The 11,125-nt window shown below is 38.2% G+C and overlaps 1 protein-coding gene across 1 annotated transcript in view; it reads left to right on the top strand.

Annotated features, from left to right (window-relative positions):
- The first annotated feature begins 324 nt into the window (after positions 1-324).
- The window catches only part of LOC137659726 (trichohyalin-like), a 33,396-nt gene continuing 22,595 nt past the window's right edge, over positions 325-11,125 (top strand). The window contains exons 1-3 of the mRNA XM_068394543.1: positions 325-555; positions 3,665-3,778; positions 6,365-9,710. Of these exons, the coding sequence (XP_068250644.1) occupies positions 325-555; positions 3,665-3,778; positions 6,365-9,067 (3,048 nt within the window). The 3' untranslated portion in view covers positions 9,068-9,710. The remainder of the gene's footprint in view (positions 556-3,664; positions 3,779-6,364; positions 9,711-11,125) is intronic.

The following is an 11,125-nucleotide window of genomic DNA, read 5'->3' as shown; positions in this document are numbered from 1 at the left end:
TGACTAGCGTATCTCCGTTTCTTGAACAATTTCAGAAATATAGTCATCAGAAAAAAAGTTTTTGAAGATCAATTGGCAAAACTGAATTATTTGGACTACTTGGATTAGGACAACATAAAAGTTCTTCAGTTCCAGTATAAATAAAAGACCTCTGTGCTAGACTAACAGAATCCCAAGAGTCTGTGCCACTAGTTACTACATCATCATCATCATCTTGGCTTGACTCCTCTACATCTTCTTTGTTCGTCATCACTTTCAACTGTAGTTCTAATTTCATTATCACTTGAGCTGCTAGAAGAGCAGCTAGCTGGATACTGATTTTATATGGGCCTAAAGAGAACGGCCATTGGGCCGTTTCACAGCATTGCCAATCGCAGTCAACGTGTTAAGAAACCTCAGGCTACTTGTAGGACAAGTAGCAGATGGTTGATGGCATTGATTACCCTTATTAAGTCTGGGATGAATGAAAGTATTTTTGGCCTTTCCTTTCTTCATCTTCCTCTCTTGGGGAACAGTGCCATGGGTCCCTCTGCAAGCTGGCTTTATCCTCTGCAGGTAAGAACCACTTCCCTTGTGTAACCTAACATAGGTGATCATTTTTTATACTTGTATACGTCCCCAATGCTTCCCGCGAGGTAGGCGTTGGGAAATGTGTAAATATATTCCTGTTTAAGAACTCTAATATACTTGGATGTTCATATGCTATCTCCCACAACCGCAAGGTTGCTCAGGTCGCAATAATAGTCACTCTGTGTTTATTAGTGAGGTGTCAAAGTATTCTGATACAATTTAATAGTGTACTAGGAAACCCCTGGTCAATAACTAAGCCAGAAGTCGGACTTGCCACTCACCTAAAGGTGAGTCATCCATATAAATGATAAGGTTTGTTAGTGAAGAAACAAATAACAAATATTGAAAATTTATTTTTCCTTAACTAATATAAACCTGTAATTATTCATATGAATTGTCCCGCCATCACCTGTCGCCCTGTAAGCCCTGTGCAAATTGAAAAGTGAGGCAGCTCTGCGAGATGTCAGTTGATATAGGTGGCTGTGGTACTCTCTCTGCCATCCTCTTCTTACCCACTACAGTAGTTTGTAAGGGTTGCCATCACACACTTTTCAGTCTATTAGCCTATAAATAGCTACAGGTTTGTACTAGTTAAGGGAAAATACAAATTATTTCCAAATTTTTATTAGCTATAGGACACCATATGATAACCGAGTAGGGAGCCATTGTAGAGTTTGTGGACTGTGGCCAGAGATAGCACCCTAACTTCCTAGTGTCCGAATACTGACCACATTCCAACGTTCACTACACAAAAAATATACAACAGTAGATTACCCAAAAATCTGGGTAAAAGGCAAACAATCAAGGATGAACTGGGCTCTGGGCACCACCCCTTGAGTTTATACTGGGCAAGGGAACCCAGCAAGAACCTTACTTCCTCCTTATCTTGGCTTGCCTTGAGCTTGCTGAATAAACGTGTAGCGTGACCGCTGATTCATTTCTGGGAAAAATTAGTATACATGAATAGCTTGAATTTCAGGTTAGATAGCTTCAAGTTTTAAGTAAGGGTCAGAACATTAGGTAAAAAAGAACATTTATTATATATTTTTGAGATGTCATTTTCAGGTTCAGTATAAAAAAAAAATGAAAAAAACGATACCAAGTAAAAAAAGTGACTGAGAAGGGAACACAATGGTGAAAGGTTCTGGAATGAAATTCTGTCTTCATAAAAACAAGTAAAAAATATTTATTTGTAAATGAAACAAAAAGAAAAAATCTATATCATTCCAGATAAGTTCCTAACGTTATGCTACAAACATCTACACGTTTTAGTACGCGATAAAAGCAACCGTGTGTGTTGCCTGGGTGGTCCAATTATCTTCACAACAACTCTAATCCTACACAAAGCTTAAAGGAGAACCCAGCACCACTATGGGTTTATGACATCTGTAATGACCAGTAATAAACCTGAACAATTACCATCGACCACCCAGGAAGAAAATATGAAACTGAAAATGCTATACTGCAATAGTTTTCCTAAAGCAATTCTGTCCTTATCAATATCCAGTCTACCATTAGGCTGCAGAGGTACTTAAAAATTCTTAGCTTCTGAATAGTATGGCTGCATACGATGCTGTGCAGGTCTCTGTGGGCTTATGATAGCAATGTCTAGAAAATCCCCAATTGTAACCCCACATTGTGATAAGGTTTTGTTGTCATCGAAACTTTCCTGACCAACAACAATAGTGCCTACAACAAAGTAAAGTACTTCCAGTTTACAGGCAAGATAATATAAATACAGAACAGCATCACAGACCACTAACACAATGGTAACAGGCAATAAACAACATGCATCTTCCTATGTACTAAGAAGAATAGCCTAAACATCTCTCCCTACTGTGTGTAGGGGGCTGCTGTCAGTACCTGTTAAAAAAAAAAAGTAACGGATTAAGGCATTTTTTTGGGGGGGGGGGGGGGGCCGGTTGGCCACTAGAGCGATATAAATAATCTGTACCAAAAATAAAATATTTTTTCATACACAAACCATCAAGCTTTCTCTGACACAAACCATTATATATTGCACCATGGCGGAAGTCTCATGCACGTTAGTCGAGATTTTTCCCAAATACCTTTAGCTGTTCATACAACTCTACAGACAGTGGTTGTATGGATTGATATAGGGAGAAAATATATAATATGTTCGCTGTACTTGCCTCCAAATGATAACATATCGTATGATGATTTAATAGAGGTGATTCAACAGCTCCCTCAACCTTTTATTCTACTTGGAGATTTGAATGGTAGACATCCTTTGTGGGGGTGATGTTTTAGCAAACACCAGGGGCAATATTATATTATCAATTTTGGAAAACGAGGATGTCTGACTCCTTAATACAGAAGAGCCCACACGCTTCTATGTTCAGACAGGTACCTTGTCATGCATTGACCTTTCAATTGCAAGCTCTAACTGCTTCCTTGGTTTTGATTGGAGGAGATTTATGATTGGCATACCAGTGATCATGCTCCAATCATTGTGAACACCAACAAGGGTCCACCTTTACCAAGATCTCCACGATGGAACCTTGATGAGGCGAACTGGGATAGATTTCGTGAGCTAAGCGAAATTAAAGGAAATGCAGAACAGTTTGAAAGTATTGATTATGCCATAGACCTAATGAATGGAACCCTTCATACAACAGAAGTCATTTCAATTCCCAAAAAAATAGGGTTATTCAAACGATGACCAGTCCCCTTGTTTTCAGAACTAACTGCCTGCACAGAGCCACAAGAAGGTCTTTAACTCGACTACGCAGACACCTTACTGAGGGCAATTTGATTATATACAAGAAATTTAGAGCACAGTTCAGTCGTGCCATGAAAGAAACTAGGCGCCAGTCATAGGTGTCTTTCGTTTCCTCCATTAACAGTAGAACACCACCGTCAGCTGTGTGGAAGAAAATGAAAAAGATTGCGGGCAAATTTACCCTGAACCCACCACCATTGTTGAAGGTGAACGGTCAGTATGTGACTGAAGCAAATGATGTCAGCAATGCCCTGGCTGTTAATTTTTCAAATGCATCATGCAAGTGTGAAGGAGCTCCTGGTCACCAATATAGGAGCAATGAAGAAGAAAAAATTTTAAATTTTATAACAGGAAGGGAAGTCATATAATTCTTCTTTTACTGAAGGAGAATTTGATTCCACTCTTGCTAATTGTAACAATACAGCCCCTGAACCTGATGGGATTCTATATGCAATGATTAAACATGTACATTTTAATATAAACTTATTTGTTTTAAGCATTTTTAATAGAATATGGCATGATCATAGATATCCAAGTGTTTGGGAACTAGGCATTATTTTATCCTTTTTAACACTCGGTAAGGACAAGTTTTTAGCGGCAAACTGTCGGCCCATTGCTTTGACATCTTGTTTATGTAAAATCAAGGCGATGATGGTCAATGCAAGACTGATGTGGTACCTTGAAAAGAAGGGTATTTTAGCACCCCATTCAATGTGGATTCAGAAAAACTCGAGTGATGTGTTGATACGACTCAAGTCCTCAATTTAGATATGGTATACTTGAAATCATTCATGAAGTAGGATTAAGAGGAGAGCAACCACTATTTATTTAGTCATTTCTTTCACATAGTTTTTCAAGTGAGAGTGGGGAAGCTCGATCAGAGAGTAAATGTCAAGGAGGAGTTCCTCAGGGTAGTGTGCTGAGTGTAATCCTGTTTGCACTAGCAATTAATGGGATATCCTCAGTCATTCCGTGGGATGTTTTCTCAACATTATTTGTGGATGATCTCTCCATATCATTTGCTGGAGCTAGAATGGCAATGATTGAGAGAAAATGGCAACTCAAAATTATTCAGTTGGCCGATTTGAATGGATTCAAGTTCTCGACAAGTAAAACTACTAATGTCCATTTCTGTCGTATCTGGGGAGTACATCCAGACCCGGATGTATACATTGAAGGTCAACGGATCCCATGTGTAGGGGAAGCTAGATTTTAGGTTTGATATTTGACTGTAGACTTACATAGGTTTCTCACTGAAAGCGTTAAAAACTAAATGTCTTGAGGCTCTGAATATTTTAAAAGAATTGTCCCATACATCATGGGGGCCACAGCGCAATACTATTTTAAAATTATACAAGGCCTTAATTTTCTCTGAAATTAGTTATTGATGTGAAATATACCCCTCATCCACTCCAAGACAATTAAAGATATTAGATTCAGTACATCATGCTGGTATTAGATTGTCCACGGGAGCATTTAGGAACCTCGCCTATGCCATGTCTTTGTAAATGCTGAAGAGTTACCTCTAGACCTTTACCGAATGTCTTCCATTCTTCGGTATTGGTTTAGATTGCAAAGACTCCCCAATTCTTTAGCCTATCATACTGCAAGCTTCATAAGGCACTCAGCATACTTGCACCCAAAATCTCCTCAACCTTATGGCTTCCGGGTGAAGCAATTATTAAAGTCAATATAATTAGAATTAAGGTGCTTCCATTCAAAGTATCATCAATGGCTCCATGGAAATTACCAGAGGTATCTTTTTGTAAATACTTTATTCAAGTTATGAAGAATATGACTGACATAGAAGCCAGGTCTCTTTTTTTATTGAACTTGTTGCAGAGCATAGGGGGTCAACTATTATATATACTGATGGCTCCAAATCTGAAGCTGGCGTTGGATTTGGAGTACATAGTAATGGTTTTAATTTTAGAGGTGCACTTCCTGTAATAGCTTCCATATTTATTGGCGAACTGTATGGCATACTAACTGCTATTGAGAAAATAGCGTAGGAGGGTAATTTTACCATTTCTAGTGATGCAAGAAGTGTCCTTCAAGCCTTAGTTTTTAATTCTAGTAACCCTCTAGTTACATAGATTTCAGAATGGCTTTTTAGTATTTGACAGAGAGGTATTATGGTTAGATTTTGTTGGATTTCAATGCATGCAGGTGTGTCTGGGAATGAGAAGGCAGATTGGCTGGCGAAGAATACTGCATCTGAGTTGCCACCAAGAAGGTATCCCATTCCTTGTAATGATTTCCTACCTAACATCAAGAAATTGTTTTGCAATAAATGGCGACAGCACTGGGATAGTCTAGATGGCAATAAAATGAGAGAAGTAACAAATGTCATATCTCCTTGGAGGTATAACATGGTGGCCTGAAAGTGGTCGACGTCTCTTTGTCGTCTCCGTATTGGTTAAACTGTTGACACACTGGTTTCTGCTGAAGGGCCAACACCAACCATATTGTGATGACTGTATAGTACCTTTAACAGTTGAGGCATTTGTGGGCTGAATGCCCCAATTATAATAACTTGAGAAATAGATATCTATTTGAGGCTCGAGGTGAGGGTGGCAGTTTCATCCTTGCCAAGATTCTTGGACCTGATGTGTCCTCCTATGTGATTTATTTCAGAAGCAGGTCATCTGAAAACTATTCAACTTCTATAATGACATCTTAACTTATGGTTTTAGTTGAATATTCTTATATCTTTTATATGAAATAAATATTGGCGTCAATGACCTTATATGTCAGAATGCCAGAAAACTTTAAATCAATCAATCCCGTCTTTCTCCTAGCATTCTTGATTCATAGAAGATGCTCAGACAGCACAAAAAGTAGAAGTTTTCACTTATTGCGACTAGAGACCTATTAATGTAATGTAAGATAATTTAGGATAAAATTAATTTTTTTCTTCTCTTGGTGTCAGGAAATTTTGCTTAATACTCTCACGAGTACATTAATTTCTTTGTATTGGTAATGTATCTAAACATGTATTTTAATATTGCTTATTCATTTGTCTAAAACTGGGGTTAATTTTCTTTATAGGAAGATTTTGGGTTTAAACCCAGGCGCAAGAAATCCTGGGAGAAAGACTTCGAGGGTAAAACATATATATGGACTGATGATAATAGACTCTTGTCGAGTGATGAATTTGAACAAGAATCGGCAGACCAAACAAGAGGGAGGTTCCCCGCAGGTGTGTCAAATGTAGAGGAGTTCCTCACATTGGTTAATGAAACTAATAAAAAACACATTGCTATGGCTATATCAGAAAACAAGAATGAGAATGTAAATCAACAAGAGGAGAATGAAGCAACAAGGGAAGAGAATGAAGCAACAAGGGAAGAGAATGAAGCAACAAGGGAAGAGAATGAAGCAACAAGAGAAGAGGATGAAGCATCAAGGGAAGAGGATGAAGCATCGAGCGAAGAGGAGGAAGCATCGAGCGAAGAGGAGGAAGCATCGAGGGAAGAGGAGGAAGCATCGAGCGAAGAGGAGGAAGCATCGAGCGAAGAGGAGGAAGCATCGAGCGAAGAGGAGGAAGCATCGAGCGAAGAGGAGGAAGCTTTGGGCGAAGAGGAGGAAGCTTTGGGCGAAGAGGAGGAAGCTTTGGGCGAAGAGGAGGAAGCTTTGGGCGAAGAGGAGGAAGCTTTGGGCGAAGAGGAGGAAGCTTTGGGCGAAGAGGAGGAAGCTTTGGGCGAAGAGGAGGAAGCTTTGGGCGAAGAGGAGGAAGCTTTGGGCGAAGAGGAGGAAGCTTTGGGCGAAGAGGAGGAAGCTTTGGGCGAAGAGGAGGAAGCTTTGGGCGAAGAGGAGGAAGCTTTGGGCGAAGAGGAGGAAGCTTTGGGCGAAGAGGAGGAAGCTTTGGGCGAAGAGGAGGAAGCATTGGGCGAAGAGGAGGAAGCATTGGGCGAAGAGGAGGAAGCATTGAGCGAAGAGGATGAAGTATCGCACGAAGAGGATGAAGCATTGAACGATGAATTAGATTTAGATGATGAAGAGGAATTGGAACAGGAAAGTGTGTTGACTAGAAACAATGAAAAAATGACCCTTAAAAGGAAAATAGAAGTAGAAATAGGGGAGCACTGTAATAGGGAAAATGAAATTTCATGGCAGAAAAAAAGAAAATTGGAACAGGAAAGTGTGTTGACTAGAAACAATGAAAAAATGACCCTTAAAAGGAAAATAGAAGTAGAAATAGGGGAGCACTGTAATAGGGAAAATGAAATTTCATGGCAGAAAAAAAGAAGAGTCGAAAATTTAATAACTGAAAACGAACCAAAAACGCAGGATTACCAACTATATGAGGAAAAGGATGAAATGGAAGAACATTCAAGTAATGTTGGAAATGTTCAAAATGATAGTGTAATTTGTAATGAGAAAAAAAGGAAAAGGGTAAATGAAATGATCGAGAACGATATGTGTAAGAAAAATATTAAATTGACAAGAATATCAGTTAGAGGTGAAACTGGTAAAACAATTAAGGGGAGACAAAGCACCCACTTCCTCCAAAAAAGGTCCCATAGGAAAGCCAATCACCCTTATAACTTGAGACCTCGAAAACCCTATCAAAACTATTATACCTATACTAGGAACAATATGAAAAGTCATAGCGAGGCCAAGAATTTCAGAGAGCAGAAGAGTAACCAGGCAAATACTGTGAAAACAGTTAAAAGAAAGAGAGGCAGACCACTGAAAGAAAACAAGGTAAAAGAAACATTTACTAGAGAGGGGAAGAAAGTTGAAAGGCCAAAAAAAGAAAACTCATCTGAAACGTATGTTAGAGAGGTGAAGAAGAGAGGACGGCCCAAGAAATTTGGAACTTGTGAAAGTTATGTAAAAGAGGTGAAGAAGAGAGGACGGCCCAGGAAATTTGGAACATCTGGAAGCTATGTAAAAGAGGTGAGGAAGAGAGGACGGCCCAGGAAATTTGAAACACCTGAAAGTTATGTAAAAGAGGTGAAGAAGAGAGGCCGGCCCAGGAAATTTGGAACATCTGAAAGCTATGTAAAAGAGGTGAAGAAGAGAGGACGGCCCAGGAAATTTGGAACATCTGAAAGCTATGTAAAAGAGGTGAAGAAGAGAGGACGGCCCAGGAAATTTGGAACATCTGAAAGCTATGTAAAAGAGGTGAAGAAGAGAGGACGGCCCAGGAAATTTGGAACATCTGAAAGCTATGTAAAAGAGGTGAAGAAGAGAGGACGGCCCAGGAAATTTGGAACATCTGAAAGCTATGTAAAAGAGGTGAAGAAGAGAGGACGGCCCAGGAAATTTGGAACATCTCAAAGCTATGTAAAAGAGGTGAAGAAGAGAGGACGGCCCAGGAAATTTGGAACATCTGAAAGTTATGTAAAAGAGGTGAAGAAGAGAGGACGGCCCAGGAAATTTGGAAATCTTAATAGCGAAGGTATTCATAAAGGCAATATTATAAGTGGGATAAAAAGAAAGAGGGGTAGGCCATGTAAAGATGAGAAAGGTAAAGTTGAAGATCTAAGGGAAATTAAAAATGGACAAAGCTTGCCTGAGAAAGATAACATATGCACTGAAAAGAATTCTAAAAATATGAGGAGAAAGAGAGGTAGGCCCAGGAAACATGAAGAGCCGAGTGACGAAGGTAAACATGAAAAATGCCAAAAAGGCAGTAACGAAATTGAAAGAAAAAATAGAGGCAGGCCACGAAAGATGCCTAATCCAAATTTTAAGGTCGAGGTGAAAAGAAGAGGAAGGCCTAAGAAAGATATGGGTAATTGAGTGAAGGGAAAAAAATACCCAGTTAATACTAAAGTCGAGATATGAACCTCAAATCCTCATATTTCAGCATTATTATTCCCTCTGTATTTCAAGATCAGTTGTTCTATTCTACTCTTATCCATCTAATTCTGTTCCTTGTATCTTCCCCAGTCCCACCACAACCATATCCTCCATCTGATCTGCTGACATCCAATATTCCTCCTCCCCGTTATAGGCATGTTCGCAAGTCACTTGATTTGCTTCACCTCCTATCTTATTGAATGGCGATAGTATCTTAGACAAGCTTCCTAATCCTCCTCCTTCACATTACATGCAGTCTAAATACAATAGAAATGAAATGAGACAAATCAATTTCTGCCCGAGTTACTGTAGTCCTTCATTGAAAACACCTCTTCGATTGCTTTGATTGTTCACTAGTATGCAGAGAAAGACAGTTCCGGAAAAACTAACCTCTGAATACTCCTGCGACAGTAGGATCAAATACATTGGTGAATACATGTAATTTACTCGTCCTCCCCATCTGCTTGGCTGGGCACGCAGTGTATGGTGGCCATTGAAATAAAGGAGACATCGGTAATGACTCATGATGAAATTGCAGGATGCGTCCAACAACGGAATCGAATCTCAATTTTCCGTAATCCAGGTAAGATTCAGTGACTCAATGTAACTAGAATCCTGCAAAGTCTTTGATTTTGGTTGGAAACTAAAATACATGTCAGTAATCACTATTAATGGCCCAGTTTGGTATAGCTACGAGAAACATGTTATCTTTAACCCTGGATAGGTACGCTCCTCGGACACCCCTTTAAGGGTATACTCGGACGCGAACGACCCCGACGCCAAAAAAAATTCTTGAAAAATCAGTTTTTGCAGTAACCTCCTTTTTTCTTTTGCCAAAAAAAACTTCAATGAATGCTTAAAACAACTGTAAAGATAAATACTACTCATCTGCAGAAAAACTATTTATTATAAATATTTTAAAAAATTAAGTAGAAAAAAAAGACCTGACATAAAAATTCATAAAAAAAAGTTTATACATATATACACAAATCCTTTTAGGAATTGATTCTTGAATGTTTAGGACACATCTTGATGTATTTTGGATGAAGTCAGACCCATGGAGGTGAAGATCTGAAATGAGAAAAAAAGGGTAACTTTTTTTGGCCAAAAAAATGTGTCCAAATTTCATGAATTTTTTTGGGTACCCAAATGAAATAGGAAGTGGCTAATTTTTTTAGGGAATAAACATATGTTATCCTAAAATAGAAATATGTAAAAAAAATCTTCATTATTTTGTAAATTACATTTATATCAGGGGCCATATCTAAAGGTAATTTTTTGAGTACTTAGAAATTTCGTAAAAAAATACATATATTTAATATATAATATGATATTTATGCAGGTAAAAATATACCAAAATATCACAAATTCTATAGGGAACAAGAATATATATAGATAGGGCAGCTTACGCTTCGGATATGTCCACAAAATGGCCGCCAACCACACTGACTCAGACTCCCTAATCTGCCACTTGAAATGTAGGAAGGGTATGTCAATTTCAAGGTGTTATTTACTAATCTAATTATTATTGGATATGCATAAAAATTGTATGGTGGGTTGCTGGATAATTGTCGATTATTTTACGACTATAAAATTAAAATTCTGACCCAAAAAATTTTTTTTGAAGGGAAATAAAATCGAAAAAAAAAAAATGTAAAACAATATAATATTTTAGCCAAAAAAATTTTATGATATTCAATCAAAAAAAAAAAGTAAACAAAATTTTCCGACAAATAAACATCTAGAGGAATCATTACTCTGTGATAGTTCCTTAGTACGTAGTAATTTTGAAAGAATTGGGAAAAAACGAAAAAATGGCAATCACCGGAAAATCGAACACATACCTATATATACGCCATATCTGGCTAAAAAAAAGATAGGCATGGGTAGCCAGATCATCTAGAAACACTTTCCAACACTATAAAATTATAAGTTTTGCGACACTACTTGCCAATTCCTTACGGTAACATGACTAAGCAAAAAAAGGCAAAACAAATA

Source organism: Palaemon carinicauda, chromosome 20 (assembly GCF_036898095.1).
Source record: "Palaemon carinicauda isolate YSFRI2023 chromosome 20, ASM3689809v2, whole genome shotgun sequence".
Lineage (NCBI taxonomy): Eukaryota > Metazoa > Arthropoda > Malacostraca > Decapoda > Palaemonidae > Palaemon > Palaemon carinicauda.
This window is presented reverse-complemented; position numbering and strand designations above follow the sequence as displayed.